The 22,765-nt window shown below is 39.8% G+C and overlaps 1 protein-coding gene across 8 annotated transcripts in view; it reads right to left on the bottom strand.

Moving 5' to 3' along the window:
- The window catches only part of ANO4 (anoctamin 4), a 341,656-nt gene that overhangs the window by 149,907 nt on the left and 168,984 nt on the right, over nt 1–22,765 (bottom strand). For 5 of the 8 annotated variants that reach the window (XM_036019462.1, XM_036019463.1, XM_036019464.1 and 2 more), the window contains one exon: nt 13,150–13,254. The exons of 2 other annotated variants lie outside the window; for them this stretch is intronic. In XM_036019462.1, coding sequence (XP_035875355.1) covers nt 13,150–13,254 — 105 coding nt within the window. Of the gene's footprint in view, nt 1–4,499; nt 4,569–13,149; nt 13,255–22,765 lie in introns of those variants that run through there. One more of the 8 variants, XM_036019467.1, reaches the window with a different exon arrangement.

Here is a 22,765-nt window from a genome sequence, read left to right as displayed (position 1 = left end):
TTATGGACCAACACGGAAGTTCACTTTTTCCTCTGATGCTTTAAAATGGTGAAGGATTTTTAGCCTGTCAGAAGTCACTGCACAGAATAATTTGTAGGATTTTGAGTCCTCTCTACCCAAGCATAGAAAAGACTATTCATTCTTTCATTCAAAAAAATCTTTAGAGACAGGCGCGCTACATGTCAGGCACAGAGCTGTGTGACGGCTGCACCTTGGTGAATAACAGTGACACACCTTCTTGCCCTTGTGGTGATAAGAAAAACAAAACAAATAACCAAAGAAATGTGGAGTGCTATAGAGACAAGTACAGAGTCTGGAGAGAGAGAGAATAGAGATGATGTGTTTAGACAGGGTCACCAGAAAGCTACATGCAAGTGTGTGACTTTGGGCAATTCATTTAATTTCCATTTTTTCATCGGTATAATAAAGCGGGTATGGAAATAAAACGAACATTTACTGCTTTCTGTGACAGGCTCAATCACGACCCCCAGAGGTGACCTAACTCCTGGGACATGAGAATATGCAAATTTATATAGCAAAAGGGACTTGCAGATGTGATTACATCAAGGATCTTAAAATGGGGAGATTATCCAGGATTATATGGGTGGGCCAAAGTAAAACCAAGGGAGGCAGGAGGGTTAGATTCAGAGATTGGAAAATGCTACACTGCTGGCTTTGTGAAAAAAGGACAGGGCCACGGGCCAAGGAATGCAGGCAGCCTCCAGAAGATGGAAAAGGCAAGAAAGCAGAATCTCCCCTAGAACCTGCAGAAGGAACACAGTCTTGCTGATAACCTTGACAACTTATGGCCTCTAGAACTGTAAGTTAATAAATTTGTGTTGCCTTAAGTCACTAAGTTTGTGGATTTGTTGCAACAGGGAAAAAAAAAACCAATACACTTACTACAGGTTATTAGACTTTGAGTCTACAAAGAAAAAACATCACGGTCTTTTCATATAACTTAGGTTTAAGAACACCGCTTCCGTGCCAGGTACCCAAGGACAGGTACTCCCACTTTTTCAGGAAGGGCTGCATTTTCAGTGTTGCGGGAGGTGTCAAGATCAAAGACAACTTCCCTGACCACCCTATGTAAAGAAACTCCCTCTCACCCAATTATTCTCCATCTCCTCTCATGGCTCATTCCCTCCCCACAACTTATCACAATTTGTAATTATACTGTTGATTCATTTGTTAACTTGTGGACCAGACATTCGCCCTACTAGAATGTAAGTTCCACAAGGGCCCAGACCTAGTCTGTCCTGGCTGGCATACAGAGGCCCTGGAGTGGAGCAGGCCCTCAACACTATTTGTTGAAATACGGAATGATGATCTTAGCATGGGCACTGTCTGATGATGCCTGACACCTGCATTTTTTCACCATTCTAGGGCTCTAGGACCTTGCATACACCGTCTAACATGATTCTTAATCACAAGCCAGGAGCTCCACAGTTTCAAGTCGATACTGATTAGATTTTTGAGTAGTTATTAAATTTCAAGTAGATATTGGTCAGATTTGAACAACATGATAATGTTATTTCAACAAAGTCAGAAGACCTGCTTTCTATTCCAAACTCTACCACATAGCCATGGGAATCTGTGCTCCTGTTTTCTCATTCGTGAGACGAGTAGAGAAAACTTCTCTGTCAGGGTGGCTGAGAGGGCGACATCAGATAATGTACCTATTAGCAGGTGGCTGACATATAGCAGTTCCACAAAAAAATGTCAGTTTGTCTATTTTAGATCCACGACCTTAAGTTAGCATTTTAGCCTTATCAATTCAGAGGAAAAGTATAGTCAATAATAGTGTGATAAATATGCACAGTGACAGATGATTACTAGACCTAGTGAGGTGATCACTTTATAAGGTATATAAATAAGGAGTCACTATTCTGTATACCTGAAACTATGATAATATTGTATACGAACTACACTTAAATTTTTAAAAAGTCTAAAAATCCGGAACAGTTGTTAAGAGGGATAGATTGGGATGAGATGTGGGACAAAGGAGGAAGCTAAAGAGAACACTGAGATACGAGTCTAGGTGATTGGCTTAGACTGGGGAGAACTCTTGAATATTCATTCCCCCATCCATGAGAATCACCCTATGCTTTTGTCAAGAATAGATAATTACCAGGGCATTTTCTGCCAATATCACTTTCTGGTGCTGGCACAATCAGTTTTAAAAAAAAAAAGCCCTCTATGTTTGTGGTTCTCAGCTGGACCAAACTGTCACTTTGGAGACATCTGGCCTCATTCAGATGTGTGTGTGATCATCAGAGGTGGTGCTAGTTGGACCCCGTGAGCAGAGGCCTGGGATGCTGCCAAACATCCTACACTGCACAGAGTAGGCCTTAATGATTGAGAGTTATCCAGCCCAAAAGGTCAACAGTGCGAAGACTGAGAAATTCTGCCCTAGGTTAAAGCCCCAACTGTTTGGTTCTAGAGAGACCGTCTAACTTGGGAAAAGGGAGGGAAGCCGTACTGCTGCCCATCAGAAACACTCTTGAAAGTCACCATGGAGCTGCTGATCCCTGCGTGCTCGAGAGAAATCGATATGTCATGGCAATCTGATTATTAGAGAAGAAGTGATATTAAGGCACCATTATTACCTGCCAGACTCTCAGGAGCTTTGGCAGAGATTAGAAATGCTGAACTGTCAGAAAGTGCTCAGCTGAACACACGCTCGGAAAGAAGGCTGTAGAATCTAAAAACAATCCACAGCCCTAAGAAACATGTGCCCTTCCACATTTCACCACTGTTGCTGACCTATCAGCTTCAACTGCATGGTCAATTTTAGGAACAAAGTACAATAGCCTTTGATGCAAACTTACGTGATTTTCTTTAAACAGAAAACAACCTCCAACTTCCAAAGTTAACCAATTATTACAAATCTATTTATTCAACAAGTATTTATTACATGCCTACCATGGCCAGACATCGTGCTGGGCTAGGGACTGGGCTCAAGTACTAGCTGTGATAGGCTGGCCCCTGCCCTCACAGAGCCCACCGTCCAGCCAGGATGGAAACAGGGTCTCTCTATCCAGGGGCATGGATATCACAAACATACTCCTCACCCAAACAAGGTCCCTTGTTAATGGATCCCATTGCCTCCCTTATACTTTTTTCTCAAATAAAAAAGTGTTCAGTAAGTACCTGCCTGGAACAGTTCTGCTATTAGTTTCATTAAATGAGAAATGGAACCAAGTGCTCTGAGGAGCTGATTAACAATGACTAGAGGGAGAGGGAATGCAAAAAATGTCATGCAACCCCAATAATGGACATGCATTGCATTCGGGCTCAGGAAGGGCTGTGTGAACAGAACCAGGCAGCTAAGATGGTCAGGGTAGGTAGGCAGCATGCATTTGGGAAAGCAAGGGAGATACCCCAGTGATTGTTTTTGCAAAAAGCATGCATGCAGCCTAAAAAGACCTGCAAACACGATGGAAAACAGTATGGAATTTTCTAAGAAAACTAAAAATGGATCTGCCTTTTGACCCAGCAATTCCATTGCTAGGATTATACCCTAAGAACCCTGAAACAGCAATCCAAAAGAACCTATGCACCCAATGTTCATAGCAGCACAATTTACAATAGCCAAGTGTTGGAAGCAACCTAGGTGCCCATCAGTAAATGAATGGATCAAAAAACTATGGTACATTTACACGATGGAATTCTATGCAGCAGAAGGAGAAAAGGGGCTCCTACCCTTTGGGACAGCACGGTTGGAACTGAAGAGCATTATGTTAAGCGAAATAAGCCAGGTGGTGAAAGACAAATACCATATGATCTCATTTTTAACAGGAACCTAAACAACAAAACAAGCAAACAAGCAAAATATAACCAAAGACACTGAAATAGAGAACAGGCTGACAGTGACCAGAAAGGAGAGGGGAGGGAATTTCAGGGGAAGGGGGAAAGGGTTTACAGGAACAAGTATAAAGGACACATGGACAAAAACTAGAGGGGAGTGGAAATGGGAGGGAGGTGGGGAGGGATGGGTGGGTGGGCTAGGACAGGAGTAAAAGACAGAAAACTGTACTTGAACAACAATGAAAATAAAAATTTTAAAAAGTTAAACATTAAAAAAAGACCTGCAAACAAAACGGCAGGGACACACATGTTAACAACTGAACAAGGGTCAAGAAACTGAAACTGCCCAGGAAGACCAAAACTCAGGAACGGAGTCTGAGGAATTCACCAAATTCAGCACAGCCAAGGGGGCCGGCTCTGTACAGAGGTGGGCAAAAGTAGGTTTACAGTGGTTTCTATGGAAGATAATAACAATAATCAATGAACAATAATACAAGAACTGTTTCATGTACTCACAACCGTCAGCCTAACTTTTGCCCACCCGTGTGTTACCCCAGAGAGCTCAGAGGCTGGGAAGCAGGAGCTGGGGCTATTAAGGCAATGACAACAACAAACAGTGAATACATTTTGTAAAGAGTCTAAAAGAGAATAAGAAATAAATACCAAAACAATCAAATAGTTCGACTCACTGCTCTTCTCTTTAATTCTCTAATTTCCAAATGCAGCAGAACAACCCCACCTTGGTCTTACAGGACAGGAGGACTTGGGTCTTTTCTGAGGCGGAGAAAATGAAGTGAAATTATAGGTCACTGAAGACATGAGAAGGCTGAGCGGCGTAGTCTAAGTATCTATATTTGTTCTCCAGAGTGCCAGTTCATTATACTATTTTTGTCCTGAGCTCCACATTATTACCTTTGATACTCAGAATTCCGAAGGTATTGTGTATTGACCTCAAAGCCTCATTAGAAAATGCAAAAAAGGGACACTTTCAGGAATAATTTAGAATGAAAAAAAAAGCATTGTTTTCTCCATCTGAACACTTACCTGGCTGTTTCATTAACAATTCATCTTTTAGCCCTGGCTGGCGTAGCTCAGTGGATTGAGTGCGGGCTGCGAACCAAAGTGTCGCAGGTTCAATTCCCAGTCAGGGTACATGCCTGGGTTGCAGGCCATGACCCCCAGCAACCGCACATTGATGTTTCTCTCTCTCTCTCTATCTCCCTGCCTTCCCTCTCTAAAAATAAATAAATAAAATCTTAAAAAAAATTCATCTTTTAAAACTAATGTATTTATTTACTTTTAGAGGGAGGGAAAGCAAGGAGAAAGAGAGAGAAAGAAACATCATCAGTTGCCTCTCTCATGCCCCCAACTGGGTACCTGGCCAGCAACCCAGTCATGTGACTTGACCCGGAATCAAACCAGCGACCCTTTGGTCTGCAGGCCGGTGCTCTATCCACTGAGCCACACCAGTCAGGGTGACAAGTTCCTCTTTATGTCTAGGATCTCTTTCAGATGAAGGCCCAAGGTAGCTCCAAAATTGCTAGCAGATAGAAGGCACTCAGTGTCCATTTAAAAATAAATAAAAGCTAGTTGTAAGATGTCATAAACTGTTATCTTTTCCTTTCTAATTATCTTAGTGAGATTTTACTTAAAATAATCTGTTTCTCTCAGGCTCATAGATTCGATATAAAGGAAAGGAGAAGAGACAACAGTTTACTGAAAGCTGACAGTGCATTAAGAATTGTCAGGTCTGTTTCCTCCTTTCAGCCTCAGAACACCTTATCAGACAGGCATTATGAGAAAGAAGGCAGGTTCGAAGATGCTAAGCATGGCCACGTAGCTCGTAAGTGACAGAGATGAGTTTAACCGGGGCTTCACTCTCAAATCCATGCTATTTCTAACTGGCTTTTTTTTTTTTTTTTAATGAAAGGCAGTCTAGTATTCTTAAGCCGTGTTTGGCTTTTGAGAACAGGAAGTCATTTAACCACTAAACAATTATCTTGTCACAGTCGTTAATAAAGCTAGACATTCCATCTACAGCCTGACGGGTCCGACACTTTTTAAAGTTTAACAAACAGATCAAATTAAATGTTTTTAAACTTCAGGGGCATACATAGACTGAGCACAGCTTTGAGAACCTCAGGCTGGGATTAAAAAACTAAGCACTAATTAGCATTTATATCACACTAGCAAGCCTAAGCCTCTCTAGGTGTTCAGTATTCTTCAAGTGAATCCGATAACGTCTCTAAGGCAGAGACTGCCTGGTTTGCCAATAAGAAGAAAACGAGAAAGAGGGCCTAATTTAGAAAACTCAAAATAAGTAAATAGAACATTTAGAAAGGACATAAATCCTCTCTTGGCTGGCTTTAGTCCTTTTCAGCAGGCCAGTGGTTTTCAATGTGGGTTCCCTGGAACCCCAGAATCCATTTGGAAGCTTCAGGAAATGATGGGAGGGGTAAAGAGGAAACGGAGTGGGGGAAACCCTACACCCCCTACCCCCACGCCACACCCCAAACAGTCCCGTTTTCTGTTTTATGCGTTGAGATTCTACATGAAAATGTTTCTGGGAAAAAAGCAACTGGTTCTCCTGCTGCAGAAAATTTGGAAACCTCTGTTAGTGTGTTACGGCAACGATGAAATGTTTACATTAACATACCCCCAAAGAAAAACTGGGGTAAGGAAGCTGGGGTCCTCACTGAGACACATCTGAGAGCAGGCACTTATTTCCTGCCATGCGAAGTTTACTTGAAGTGTTTTGAGATTCAAAAAAAAAAATGTGTGGCCATTAAAAAGTAATTTCACTGGCATTTCCTGGCTCGATAATGATGCTGTTTGTGTAAGCGAGTGCTGACGCCGGCACAGGGTGCCCACGGTACACTCCGCAATGGGGCCAAGATCATGAACTCGTTCCTTGGACAGCATCTTGGAGAGCTTCTCTGGCTCTCACTTCATTCTAAAGCAAAGACAGACACCTTCATTACTTCCGTAACAGGCCAGGCAATGGAGGCACCTCTCACAACCCCATGAGTGGTATTTAGAGAACTGTGTGACCGACTCAAGTTTTGCTCAGTAACACTGATTACCTTTCATGACTTGAAATGAGGTCAATGATGTTCTGCATGAAAGACCCTTGAAGTCTACTGAACATAACTTCCCTTCTCTGAAAGAAGTGTGAGCTTTGGGTTTAGACAAGCCTGAGGTCAAATGCTGGTCCTCCCACTTACTAGCTATTAGATTGGGTTATTACCTTAATTAAGCTTTAATTTCTTTATATGTTGAGCGGGGATAATATGATTTACCATGAAGAATCACTGAGAGAAATGAAGACTAGGAGGAGGCAGCCAACACTTGCAAAGTGCTGTGTGCCAGACCCTACACCGAGGGCTTTGCCTAGATATACTAATATAACTATCTCCCTCTTACAAATGGGGAACTTAAGACAAAGAGAATCCAACACTAAATAAAATAATATGGGTAAGAAGGCCAACCACAGAATTATCAGACAAGATCATTAGTTCAATATGTGAGGTCTGTCCAGAAAGTACCCAGCCATGTAGTATGAAAAATACAGACATTTACTGAAGAAGATACAAGATACAAGAAACATTATACATAGGACAATGATGCCTCAGTCCCCTTCAAAGTAGGCACCTTGGAATTTCACCTCGTTCTCCCAATGGCCATCAGATGCCCCATCATATTTTCCTGAATCTCACTGATGGTCTGAAATCTCTTCCCTTTCTTTCAAAGGTGATTTTAGTTTTGGGAGAAGCCAGAAGTCACAGGGCACCAAATCAGGGCTATACAGGGGCTGAGTCCCTGGGTGGTTTGATGCGTTGCCAAAAAACTCTGTATGAGACGTGATACGTGAAAGGGCATGTTGTTGTGATGAAACTGCTGATCATCAGTTGCCCCTGGCTGCAGCCTTCTGAATCATCCGAACAGTTTCCATTTAACACAAAATGTGATACAGATTCATTGCTCTACTCACTCAGTCATTTTGCATGTGACAGCCACACAGTACATGTGCTCACTCAATGGCGTGTACTGTACCCCCTGACTAGTACAGTGAAATCATTCTTCATGGATGTACATTCCGGCCCACTCTTTTTGGGCTGTCAGGTTACATCGATGTCATAAACTGTTCTCATTATATTAACAATGGTTGGACTTTTTCCACACAGACCCCGTATGTCGGTCCCCCACTCTCCCCCAGCTTTGCCTTTGAAACAGCATGACCATATGGATTCAAAATAAAATTGGAGATCAGAACTCAAGAAATTGGATTCAAAATGACTCACTGGACGGCCCTGAGAAATGATCGGTCTCCCCAGCCACAGAGGCACAGAGCAGCACCAGGGACGAAGCAGCCCCAGGGTTACCAAGGCACGTGTGTGAGCACACAGGGTCGGACTACGGGATGAAAGCCATCCAGCAATCCTTCCAACTCCCGGCTCTCAGCTCAGACTCTCTGCTCTCTTTCCTTCATTAGAACCTAATGGACCGTAACAGAGTAATGTCTGCTAGGGCATGAATGCCACTGAAGAGTCCCCACGGCCTGCATTTGCATACACTGGGAACCAAGAAAGAAGAGTAAGGACAGAGCAGGAAGGGTGGGCAACACAAAGTGGGGGGAGGGAGGAATAATTTCTACACAGGGCTGGGCACTGATAATAATTTAGGGTGAGAATGAAAAGGTTCGATTACCACCGGAATGGTATATTTGTCAATGGTTCGCTTTGCTAATAAATGCTCTTATGCACAGACCTGCTTCATGGACTGCAAATTTTTAATATGTGATTCTCAATCTAATTTCAGAATTAAATTATTTTCAAATGTCTATTTCTCAAAAAATGACTGGATTTCAAAACTCTGGTGATTAAAAAGCAGGGTGTTTTTATTTTAACTGATGTCGTCATACATAATAAAATAGGCATTTGCATTTTTAGAACATATGTAGAGAGTAGGACTCTTAGCAGACACACTCAAGAGTAAATTTCCCCACGGCTTTGTCATCAAGTTAAATTATTCTCCATGTTCCCATCCCACTGGCGTGGTGAACAGTTCAATTTCAGTCATTGCTGGCATTCCCACTCCTCTATCTCACATATGCGGGACAGTATAACGGTTCCAGAGGTTTTGTAAACAGCAGAACATTTAAAGTAACCATCCCGCCCTGGCTGGCGTAGCTCAGTGGATTGAGCGCGGGCTGCGAACCAGTCATCGCAGGTTCGATTCCCAGTCAGGGCACATGCCTGGGTTGCAGGCCATAACCCCCAGCAACCACACATTGATGTCTCTCTCTGTCTCCCTCTTCCAACTCTAAAAATAAAGTAAATAAAATCTTAAAGTAACCATCCCGTCTCCAAGCTGCACTGGCTACTGCTGAGCTGCCCTCTTGCAAGTCTACAATGGAATTCATTCATTCATTCATTCATTCACAAAATGTGTCAAGCAGGAACAGGTATTATATTCCCTATTCTGACCCAAGGGACTAGGGATACAACAAACAAACAGGAAGATAAGACTGCTGCCTTCCCAGCACCTCCAAAGTACCCCGAGCACTGCAGGATCTGTTCCTTCCTCAGGCTGGGGAATCACAGCCAGGGCCGAGGTTCAGGTGACTCAGGTGTAGCTGAACACAGCACAGATCTTCCCTCCCTTTTCACCCACCCACAAGGAGCGACGCGCCCACAGCCCACTGCAGCACACTGCAAGGGCTGGAAAGGAACTGATCTTGGGAATTCTCCCTCTCCCTCTCTCTCTCCCCACCCCCACCCCCCCACCTCTTCCTAGCCAAGCGTCACCCACTTAGAAGCTCAGACTTGCAGAAACAAAAGCCAGGAACTTCAGACAACACAAAACCCTGCTGAGACAAAGGAGTTCAAGGAAGCTGCTGCCATCACGGGAAGAGGAGTCAAAGAAGAGAATAAAGAATGGGGGAAAAACATCAAGGACCGCACACACCCTTACACTATACCGCCACATATAAATGGAGATATAAATAATAGGAGAAAGCAATCAAGTTGTTTTCACTTAAAAAAATGAAATAAAATGTGACCAGTGAACATTTTAATTTTTCCTGAATTAAACTAGGCACCCAAACGTTCAACACTGCTTTAAAATATTATGCCTAGCACAGTGCCTGCCTGGTACGTAACAGGTGAGATGGATAGATGAACAGATAAAGCAAGTCTTTTCTTCCTTATAAGCTATATATCTGATATGAAGGAAGTTGAAAAACAGCTTATGGATGGCCAGCCTCCCGGAGACATCTTTTTTTGAACAAATGAAGCTATTCTTGGGGCATAAGCACTATAGGAAAAATATGCAAATATGTTCTACAGTATAGAAGGATGGGAAGGAATTCTTCCATTAAGAGGTAACAGTAATACAATTTTTAAAATCCAAAGTAGTTCATTTTCCTTAATTACTTTCATTTAAGCTTTTATTTAGCAGAATGAGGGTTGATACATGATTAAATGTTGATTGTCATATATTAACCATACAGCACTGGGGAGGGATACTCAGTTTCTTCACCTTTAAAATAGAGAAATTAGCATCTGTTATTACTTAGGGTTATTTTAAAAAATAAAATTACTAAAACATTTCTTCAGTCTGGCCTATCTCAGACTCAAGAAATGTTTAAAATACATGCAAGTGCACACACATGTGCACACGGGTACACATGTGTACTCTTCTAGCTTGATCTTGAAGGCCATACATATGTGTCCACAAAATTCTAAGAAAACAATGACATCTTTCCATCATCCTGCTAAAAATGTAGGAGAGGAGTTTTACTGATCATAAAGTGCTATATATTTTTGTTTTCTTATTAATGATTTATTGTTTGTGCTATTTCAGATGTCCCAGAATTTCCCCCCTGCACCCCACTTCCAAGCAGCCCATCCCCCACTTCCACAGTCCATCCCCAGACCATTGTCCTTGTCCATGGGCCCTTCATACATGTTCTCTGACTGACCCCTTCCCTTCTTCCATGCAGTCCCTACCTCCCTGCTCCCCTTTTACCGCTGTCAGTCTGTTCCATGATTCTATGCCCCTGATTCCATTTTGCTTATTAGTTTATTTTACTCACTAGTTTCCTCTTATAAGTGAGATCATATGGTATTTGTCTTTCACTGACTGACTTATTTCACTGAGCATAAGTCTCCAGTTCCATCCATGCTATCCTAAAAGGTAGGAATTTCTTTTTCCTTTCTGCTGCGTAGTATTCCATTGTATAAATTATCATTTTTTTAATCCACTCATCAACTGATGGGCACGTAGGCCGTTCCCAGCACTTGGCTATTGTAAATAACGCTGCTATGAACATAGAGGTAATATAAGTTCTTTTGAATTGGTGTTTCAGGATTCCTAGGGTATATTCCCAGCAGTGGAATCGCTGGGTCAGAAGGCATATTCTTTTTATTCTTTTATATGTTGGTCTTTCACAGCTTTCCATAAACAATAATCTGGTACAATCCCTCGAAGAACCAAACAATGAATTTTTATACTTAGAAATGTCAATGAACTGGTTAAACACCTGAAGCACCTATTGAATCTAGACAGAAATTGAAGGTAGGTGAACGGCCCAGATCTGCCCAGCCAGAAGTGGCCCAGGCCACATGCACAGCTTCCGCAAAACGACTTAGCATAACACTTAGTTCTTAACAAGAAAACAGATTAGTTCCAAAGTATCAGGAAGTTCTTAAATCTATAAATTTGGACTTGAATTTTAAATTGAAGTAACAATTCCTTTTTCTTATTTTTAAACTTAAATATTAAGTACTCACAAACTTACATTCTTCCACGTGTTCATAAAGAGGCCAGCATTTGAAATTGGAAAACTATAGCACATTATACAAATGTCTTTACTAAAATATGCTAACAAAAATTACTATAAAAAGCGTCATAAGCATTTAGTTCATTTTGACATAAATTCATTCAGCCCTAAAAAATTTTTTAAATTCATCTCCTCTACTTGCACAGAAGTCATTTTATCATTTATTTAAAAAATTTTAAATCCGTTCAGCACTGAATAATTTATCATCTTCTTTGACACCAAATAAAGTAATTACATAATCTGATAACTTTCCATGAAGAGTTATTTTCTCTCTAATGTCTCTTAATTTGATTTTTATTCTCCTGGGGAGACTTTTTTTTCTTTCTTCAGGAGCCTAATCTAAAGGGATTGCCCAGCCAGAACAAATAGCTGAAGAATAAATATTCTTCATCAAAAATACTCCTCTCAAAACTAGCCATATCTCCTTCCACTTTAGAATCCTTCATGTCAACGTGTGATATAAGTCCCCTTATACTGAGCACATTCATGAAGGAATTAAGCCCCAATCTAGTCTGGTCTTCAATATTTATCTTATCACCTTAGCATCAATACTTAACTTACTGTACCCTAAGTTGTCTGAACTATAGAGCGGAGATATTATCTCATAAGGCCAGGAGGGTGGCACAACGACAAAAGGGGATCATTACTATAAAGATGCTTAAAATTTATTTAAAAATTCATACAGAAATGCAATGTTGCAAAACTAAACGCAGCAAAAAACATTGCAGTGGTTCTTTATGCAATGATTTTCAGATCCAAGTCCTTCAAATGCAACATTATATAACACCCTTTGTAATTAAAAGAGAAGCATCATTATCTAGAACTAGAGCTCTGATAACAAATGTTAATGACTTAGTGTGTGATACCGCATCACCCATCCTCAGGGCTAAATCTATAACTTGAGTAAATGTATAAATTATGATAAAAGTCTCAGTGAAGAGCATTAAACACAAATAAAGTAGTATAAAGAGAGTAAGCCTTGATTAATCAAACAGCTTAGAAGAGAGCAGTCGCTTGTGGGTCACAGCCCACCATCAGTGACTCCTGGTACCCATTTTGGAGAATAAATTCCTGGTTTCGGGTTACTGCATCAATGCTTCCTTCCTACCACTTACATTAGAGCAAAGGAATAGGATTCTGTTTTCTTAAATATTTTTCTTCCAGCATTATTAATCCAGGAAGCTAAAGAATTACAATACTTAGTGGTTTTTAGAATATTATCACATATTACATATACAGAATTTATAATTCCACTACAGTTTCCCACCAGGCTTCTTCAAAGCCCCCAATGTTATGTGGCTCACAGTTTCACAAATTAAACCTGCATTTCACTAACCATCACTTTTGGTCTCAAAATTACTTAACCTGTCCCTTTTTTAAGACATCATTATATATTTTTAAAGCTTGGCATTCAAGGTTTCTAGTTTTAGTACCCCTCCCGAGTATTATAAGTGTTTCTTCTTTCAGGATGAATTTAAAATTTGAGTGAGACTTACTTTCTTGTATTGCATTAAGAATCTCTGAAAAGTCCACATCACTCTTTGGGCCGTCGGGTAGTATTTGCATATCCAGCTGGTAGCCTTGCAAATCCACTCCTCCTTCTAGAGAAATGAAAGATATTCATGGAGTTTGCACTGGTTATCAGAGAGCCCAGCATTAGGGTCCCAAGGAAAAGCAATGTCAAACTCTAAAATGAACAGCCAGCCATTTGCCAGTAATCTTCCCTCACGGACAAATGGCTTTTAAAAAATGAGGAACATCACTAGCTATTTGCTCTGTATGGGACCAAAAAAGGTTTAATGAAAAAATAAGGTCAACCACCTTTCCCTCACAGTTGGACTTCCCTGCTATATCATGTATTTTTTCAATTATATCAGAATATTTTTATTTATTGTATCATGTAATCAAGCCTCTTGCAAGTACTAGGTTTGTCTGATGTATTTTTGGTATATGCTAAAGAAAAAAGATTTTTATGCTGCTCCACACACTTATAGAACATTTAAGGAAGTCAAAGAAACCACGTTATCAAACTATAACTTGATCATAAACAATAACAAACCTCAGAATGCTTCCTAAAGTACCAGTCAGAACATCTCCAATTTGAGGAGTCCGGAAGTGCTAAAAGCCGGTACTAAAACAAACAGATAGCCTGATGAATGGACAGTGGCATGCCCTAGCTCCCAATATTTTTGTAGAAATCATTCTTTCATAAAACTCGGAATTATCCTTAGCCTTGAATAAGATTTCAGTTATAGCCTTAAAACTCAAGAGGAATAAGACACAGTCAGTGCCTTCCAGGGAACACTCATGCCAGGAGAGAAATAAACACAAGTAGCATAATGGAAGGTAAGCTTTAGGGGGGCAGGAACTTTTGTCTGCGTGCTATAACCCAGCACCAAGAATTCTGCGTGAGGGCACAGAGTAGGGCCTCCAAAAATGCCGAGTGAGTGAACACATGGATGAGGTTGTGCAGTAATTACGAAACAAATGCAGTAGAGCTATAAGTAAAGCCAAGGGCTCAGATTCTTGATTCAGACAGACCAGCACTCATATTCTTCGTAGGTAACACCAAATCTCAATAAATCTTAGTTTCCTTATCTATAAAATATGGATGATAGTAATAATCTCACAGACTAGCCAGGAGGACTAAATGAGATAATGCATGAGAAGCTCTTAGCTGTAACACAGTCATCACTCAGTAAGTGGAAGCCATCACTATTGCCATCCATACTCATCTATTAGAGCAGTACTGCCACTTACGTAGAAACTATCTAGCTAGTGAATAATGAGAAGAAACATAAGCCAATTCTTTGGGACGCCAGCATGCATTTAGTGACTGTCAAGTGCTGCAGACACAGCAGTGAACTTTTTAAACGCATGCATGCAGTTGGCTCATCGCAGAGTCTGAAGTTACCTGTAAGACTAAGCTTCTCAATGGGGCCTTCCTGTTGGCCCAGAATTATAATGGGCTATTTTCTCTTTTTCCCCACGGCCAGCTACTTCAAAAATCCTAATGCTTATCAATCTCTACTAAAGCTAATCACCTCTGTTCTGTCCAATGCCCAAAGACTTCACTATGAGGATAAAAATAAAAACGAAAACACAAGAATATTCAATACTGCCTATTGGCCAGGCTCTGTGCTACATACTTCACTATCTCATTTAGTCTTTACTCCAACTTTGAAAAGGAAGCATAATAAGGTAAAATTCACCCTAAGTCACACAGCTGCTAAGTTGTAAAGATATAATGCCAATCTATGCTCTTAACTAGTCTTTAATACCACCTCTATCAAAGCAGTCACAAATACAGGCCATTAGAAACATGAGAATTGGACTTTGACCAACAGTCCCAAGGTCAAACAGGGGTGTCCAGCCTTTTGGCCTCTCTGGGGCACACCCGAAAAACAGGAGTTTTCTTGGGTCACATATTAAATACACTGTGACATGTGATCACAAAAAATCTCATGATGTTTTAACTAAATTTACAATTTTGTGTTGGGCCACATTCATGGTCATCCTGAGCCACATGCGGCCTATGGGCTGCAGGTTGGACACCCCTAGTAGTACATCAAAAGTCATTATGTAACCTAAAAAGCCAAATGACTTCCTAAATAGATTAATAAATAGGAGCCTAATTGATTTATTTACTGCTTGCTGTGGTCAGCAGTTCATAAATTCCAGCAGTAGTTATGACTACTAAATACCAGTTTTAACAACTACAGTTCCACAAAATTTTAATACATTTTTTTTTTTGCTGGAAGACAGTATAAGAGTAGAAGTCATAAAATAAGCAACATGCAGGAGGCATTCAAGTAATTAAAGTCTGTCTTTAAAGAATATTTAGTGATATGGGAAATGCTTAATGTATAATGAAAAAGTGGGGAAAATGGATACAAAAACCAATTTATAAATATGTCTCAAGTACATTTTTAAAAATTCCCTTTTATGTGACTAGGGGAAAAAAAAGACAGAAAACTCCAGATGGGTACAGAAGTTATCTCTCAGCTTTGAAATTATGGGTACATTTTTCTTTTATTCTTTATCTTTTCTATGTTTTTTCACAAGAAGTATAAATTATTTTTATAATTTTAAAGGGATTTAAAAGTTCATATTGTGACACAGTGAAGGATATTAAGTATTTAGAGTTCAGAATTTAGGACAAGAGTATCCATGTTAACCCATTAAGGAACAAATTTAAGATTAGATTTTCTAAATGAATGTCATTCTTGCAATGTGAAATTCAAGTAGCTTCAGTTTTCAAAATGCAATGTCGTCTTCATGGTAAACATTCAGATCACATTTAGAATCCCTAAAATATAAGGTATTTTTCTTCTCTGCTCTAGAAGAAATATGAAATATACTTTCATAATATACTGGAGGCTCTGGCAGTAAGCCATTCATTTATGACTAACACGACAAGGTGGGAGCTGCTGCAAAACGAGGACTTTTGTGAACCTTCTCAACGGGAAGTGGTCACTGTGCAAGGACACTCGCCAGTGATGCCTTCCAGGCGATGATCTTCACTGTCAGCACTCCTGCCCAATGAAAGCGGCTAAATGACTTCAATATGCAAAAGGCTGTATGTCTCCACTGAACTTTTGATATTTAATTATTTACTGTTAGTCTTGTAGATTTTGGGGTTTTTTTTAAGGTTTTATTTATTTATTTATTTATTTATTTGAGAGGGGGAAGGGAGGGAGAAAGAGAGAGAGAGTAACATCAATGTGTGGTTGCTTCTCATGTGGCCCCCACTGGGGACCTGGCCTGCAACCCAGGAATGTGCCCTGACTGGGAATTGAACCTGCGATGCTTTGGATCGCAGCCTGTGCTCAATCCACTGAGCTATGCCAGCCAGGGCTAGTCTTGTAGTTTTGATGTGATTTCTAAAAAGTTGAGAATCTGAGTTCTTCCTGTAGTCATGGATATTTCTACTTTGAGTTAAAGCACAAAGCTCCGAAAACAAGGCAAGATGGTGAAGAGGTCATGGTTTCAAAGCGAAGAATCTTTAAAATAAAGCACAGCGCCACTGGACCTTGGTAATTGACAGGCAACTAAAGTACAACCCCGAGAAAACGAAACCCGTCACATTGAAGAAGGAAGCTAAAAAAGATTCCTACAGATGTAAAGAAATACTGAACAATTAAAAAAATCAAAAATAGATACAAAATTCATGTCTTCTCCACATTTGCCTTTAACTTGTCTTACACCTGACTGACAGGAGCGTTTCTACTCCAATCTTAATTGTGATTCTGTAGTATGAATAAAATCAAAAGTAATTTCAATAAAAAGTGACCTTGATAACAGCATTTCCTTTCAATAAAAGTTCTTCAGCTGAGCAAGCAATATTTTAAACATTCATTTTAGATTCGTATCTAGCTTACATGGATTTTAGCTAAAAGCTTATCTACCAAAGGAACCAAAGAAACAAGCTCCAAACATGAGTTTCTCAATCAGCAAATACGTCCATGCCTCTCCCATCCCATCTCTGTTTATAGAGATCCCTTTTTGCTTATAAAATCTTGTAATTGAATTTACTGCAGTTACACTGGTTAATAAAAACATGTAGGTTTCAAGTGTATAATTCTATAGTACATCATCTGTATATTGCATTCTGTGTTCACCACCCAAAGTCTAGTCTCCTTCTATCACCATTTATTGTCCCTTTATTCTCTTCTACCTCCCCCACTCCCTTTCCCTCTGTTAATCATCATTCCATTGTCTGTATCTGAGGTTTTCGTTTTTTGCTTAATTCTTTCACCTTTTTCACCCAGTCCTTGAACTCCCATTCCCTCTGACAGCTGTCATTCTGTTCTTTGTAGCTATGAGTCTCTATTTTTTCTTTGTCTTAATCATTTTTAATTTTTATTCCATTACAGTTGTCCCAATTTTTCCTCCTTTGCCCTCCTCCGCTCACCCCACCCCCCTCACTCCTACAGTCATGGGCAACAGTGTGGGAGTCTCTCTCTTTCTGTTTTAAGGTGCATCTTAAGTGCTCTGCTTAATCCTAACAAGACCATTTTCCACCTACTGAACCCCCATAGGTATCTATATTTTATCTTTTCTATGGTGTATGTTTTCCATCGAGAGTATGACAGGTAAAGTGCCTAGCACAATGTGGAATAGGCGCAGACAAGATGAGAATGCTCCTCACCATCTAGCTCTCTTCCTCATCTCCAGTACCCTCAGCTAGGCTGCAACATGATCGAGGCCCTGGACCAAACTGCGTCCATCTTTTTATCCCCTATGGAACCTGGAACACGGCCTCAGAAAAACATTAGCTGCTCAGTTATTGCTTTTACTGCAATTTTACTGTTATTGGTAACAGTAATATGTCCATTCTTGGACATATACCAAGAAAATGCCCCAGTTTTCCTTTTCAGTCCACAATTTTAAGGCACCTTAATAGATTATCTATAGATGACTATGAAAGGCATATTCTATATCATGCATTTTCTTTTTTGTAAATTTTTTTAAAATGTTGTCAAATAATAAAGAAAATCTTAATGTACCAGCAGGCTTATAGTGAAAATTAACAGTTGCTAAACCCACCTTTTCCTCAACCTCAGTTCTATTCCCCCTGGTACAACCCCTTTTAGGAATCTGCATTGTTACTTCTTTTGGATACTTTCATGTGTGTAGTCCATTGTTTCTTGATCAATTCCATACACTACTTATTGTTTTCTACTATGATATAAAACAATATAACTTACATTAGTGCTACTTTGCTTTGCCTTCCACCCATCAAATAACTAATCTTCATTACTATATTATATTGCCTCAGTTTAGTAAACTTTTATAAAGTTATTAAAAATTTAACTTCTTGTTCAAGCAAATATAGACACTTCTTATACTTGCAAATGAACACAAAGTGGTTTAAAAAGCAGATTTTGATACTACATTGTCCTGGATTTCAATGCCATTTCCATATGACCCTGAACCATTAAAAAAATTAGTCTCATTTTTCTCATTTACAAAATAAAGAGGATAAAAATTTTTGGAGGTTCTACTAAAAATTATTTAAAATGATTTGGCTTATCATGAGCCAAAATCATCATGATCCACTAAAATTGTTATGTGACATACTCAATCTCTACACACTGAAGGCCAGTTCTGGTTTAGAGCTTAAATTAGACAAAAAAAAAAATCAGTAAAAACCCTGTAGTTTGGACTTGGAATAGTTATTTCTTCCTTAAGCAGGAATAAAGGAAACTGTGATAAGTCACACCTTACCTTCCCTGTGAGACACAAAAGATGGGGGACTCCATAAAGTAGACTTAAGAGGACAATGGGTATTTTCTGTGATTTCCTCATAACAAACGATGTTAGTTAGGCCTGAGCTTCTTTCTGCATTACATTCATCTTCTGACTTAAAAATCAGTAGTTCCTGTCCTGAGAGGTATATTTAATATCAATCCTCAAGTGCAGCATATTTTACAGAAAGGAAGCAGTGATATTTCAAAACTTAATATAACTATCTAAGGTAAATCCTCAAATGTCCTATTTTTGCACTTACTAGGCTTCAAAGACACCATTTTTGAAAGTGGGAGTTTGCTTTCAATTTCCCATAAGCAAACTCAGTATTTCTATGGCATTGTTAAGACACAGAATGAATGGTACTAGGAGGGGAGGGAGGTACAGGCTTTCTTTGCATCTACCAATGTCCCTGATAAATCTTTTAAGAAGGAAGAAAGAAAATGAATTCCGTTCATCTGGAGGATCTGAAATTTTAAACCCTAGATTTACATGTGGGATATTCCACTGGTTCCAGCAAAACTTTCCATCTCTGCTTAACTTCATTTATAGTGTGTTCCAAAACGTCTTCAGTGTGCCATGAGCTCAAAAAGGCTCTGCCATAGAGGATGCCTCATAAGTGCCGCTGGAAAAAGACACACTGATCACCCTCTTTTATATTAGTATTCCTTAACTATAAATCTAGTGATGTGGCAAGATCATTTTTACTTACAGATGAAAGCTCAGCTTTGTGTAAGTAGGAAAAACCAGATCAGTTCACGCATACTGACCGCTACAAAAGCTACAAATATTCCTGCAAATGACTGGCATTGGGCAGTTTCATGGACTCAGTTCTGGACTGAGAGAACCGCTCAGGTGTAAAGACTGGAGAACCACTTTTGGCCAACAGCGGTGGGTGTTTCCCAGGTTGAAAATGGAGGTAACAACCCCACTGCTTCAGCCAGTAATGGCTGCCCTTCAACAAAACTGCTTCCGTGTGTCCCTGGATTGGCAAGATAGTCACCTCCTCAATGATAATGCGCCTCTGCTGCTAAGAGTTTCAAAGAGGTCTTGGAAATCTGAGCTTTGGAGCTCTAAATGGCAGGGAGGATTTGTGCCACTTACACACAGAGCTCAGTGGATGAGGGTCTTCCAGTCTCCTAGAGGCTGAGGTCTTCTGCTATGATGACAGGGACTCACAGAGGAAGGAAAGGGAGAAAGTAGGGATTAGAAGGGGTGATAGAAGAGAAACCATGAAACTTTTAGCATCACTACCCTGTTGTTTATCTCTTAACCTGCATGATAAATCTGGATGTACAGGGAGCTTGGGCTGGATATATGAAGGAGGACGTCCCTACAAGACAACAAGCCTCATGAGAGCTTGCACACCAGCCTCTCGTCTCTCAGTTAGGGAATGAAGGACAGCGGAAGTTACTATTTTCTGATTTCCATGGTCAAGGGCTTAGGCTGGGCTTAGGGTTTAGGCCACTAGTTATACTTGTGTGATCTTGAGTTAATATTACTTAAATCTCTCCAAGCTCCTCAAAAATATAAAATTATCTGAAATAGCCTCAGACAGAAGATGCAGTTTTAAATTCCACAAAACACAGTACTCCTTCCAGAAGTTAATCACCTGGTTTTCTTTGTGGTTCCCTTTTCCACAGCTTTTCTTTATTCGCTTTGCATGTTCAAATGGTTGTGAAAGATTCCTCAGAAAATTTTCTCTAAATGCATCTCATAGGTACAAATATATGTATATGTCCCTCAGTAAAGGGAAAAGAAAATGCAAATATTGAAGGAAAGAATCTGATATGTATTTTTAGACAGTCCCTCATATGATAGCAAGGAGTACAGAATCCAATACCCACATTTGCCAAGGCCCAAAATAGCTTGTTTTCCTAAGCACCCCCTATTTACTAAGCTCACATCACACATCTTTTTAAAAAAAAAAAAAAGCACTCAAAGAGGAAGCAATTCAAATGAGGGATGATTAGTGTTATTTCTAAACCACAGCACACTAACTCTTCTGAGATACATCACGACCTTCAAAGCAATGAGAAATAAAACAGAAGTCCCTTTAAGAAACTCTTATCATTTTTCTTTCACATAATTTGAAAGCCATGTGGAAGATCTTTTCCTGCAGCCACACCAAAAATCCACTCCACAAACAGGAAAACAAATATGTGATTTCATCCATTCTTCCGATCTGCTCGAGAAGGGCAGCCAGATTCTTTGGGCTCAGTAAAGAAGTATCTGCCACAATTAAGAAAAAAAAAAAAAAGGCTCTTTCCAGATAAGGTGCTGAGAAAACACTAAAATTTCACACTCAACTAATTCTCCTCTTCAAGAAAAAGAGAATTGACACAGTGAAGAAAATAAGAAATTAAAGACATAGGTTTTAGTTTGGGTCTGTCATTTACTAATTTTGTAGTTTGGAGCAAATGGTTTCAAGCCCTGAGCTGCAGAGAAAGGGGTGATTCCACCTCACAGACTGTTGCGAGCACTAAATGGGACGTAGGAGAAACAGCAGTAGTGAAAGCCCCTCGGAAACAAGGAAGCAACAGCTGATGTAAGGAGGTAGTGACGGGATTATCACTGTTGTAAAGGCTGGCCGTACATTTACTTTTGCCTTCTTTTCCCCCTAAAGACTAAGTTGAATCTTCACTCTCATCTTGGCAGAACCCAGGACAAGCCAGCCAGAAAAGACCTGTCTGTTGGCTGCCTTCCGCTCTTTAAACCTTTCCTTAATTGTCCCTCATCGTTTGCTCTCCCCACGGACTCTGGTACTGCTGGTTTTGTTTGTTCATTTGTCATTTTTTAGCACATGGGATTCTGTTTAATGGCAGAAATTTTACACTATGATAGCCTCTTCAAGGTAAAGTTGTGGTATAAATTTAAAAGCACAGAGGACTCATTTCTTCTATAGTTGTTTATTTATAAACAAAGTGAAATTGCAACTTTCAGTGTTACTTTAAATAAAATTTATCCTCTTTTTTCCTAGCCATTTAGTATTTTTTTTCACCCTGTGCAAAGAGTTTTCTGTAGTTTGGCTAAAACATGGCACTTCTGTGTATGGTGTGAAACAGCATATGAAAGGCACTGGCTGAGTTCGGTCTGTTCCCTGATTTGATACCAAGTCTTGACACGAAGGCCAGAAAATACCATATTTTGCCATATGTCATGCACAGTTTTTGCCCAAATTTTTGAGGAAAAATAAGGATGCACATTATACATGGGTATAATGATCACATACCATGGGTATAATAATGGGTATAACAATCCCATGTATCATGCACACAAAAACATGGGTGCGCATTATACACAGCAAAATACGGTAATCATTGAAACTCGTGGAAATGGGAATGAGTTTTGTTTGGAACTAGAGAAGGGTAGGATGAGAAAGCAAAAATCTTCTGTAGAGTAGAACAAAAGAGAATCTACGAAATGGGGAATCATTTAATTACAAAGAAACAGTAACATATTAGGGTGACTATGTATGTTTTCAGTCGAACACCAAAGATTCCTTCTTCAGTATAGTCTTCTTATGCTAAGGTCTGAACTCTTACAGGGCTTTTAACTTAAATTTCCCAAGGCTTTGTTACACTAACTTGCCAGGAATGTTGCTATCAAGCTGTCTGAGGAAGAAGGTAACAGCATAATGAATGACAGAATCAAACCGCCAGAGTTGGAATTTTGCCTCTGCCGCTTACTGACTGTGTGTCCTTGGGCAAATTATTTCACTTTTCTGTGGCTTAGTTCCCCCATATCCACCATAAAAAAAGGATAACAGCATGAGCATATTATGGGAATTGAGATAATGAATGCAAATAGCTTAACAGTGCTTGAGGTTGGAAATATGGGAAAGTGCTTAATAAATTGTAG

Source organism: Phyllostomus discolor, chromosome 2 (assembly GCF_004126475.2).
Source record: "Phyllostomus discolor isolate MPI-MPIP mPhyDis1 chromosome 2, mPhyDis1.pri.v3, whole genome shotgun sequence".
NCBI classification, from domain to species: Eukaryota; Metazoa; Chordata; class Mammalia; order Chiroptera; family Phyllostomidae; genus Phyllostomus; species Phyllostomus discolor.
The sequence above is the reverse complement of the archived record's forward strand: the minus strand, read 5'-3'. Positions and strand labels throughout refer to the sequence as shown.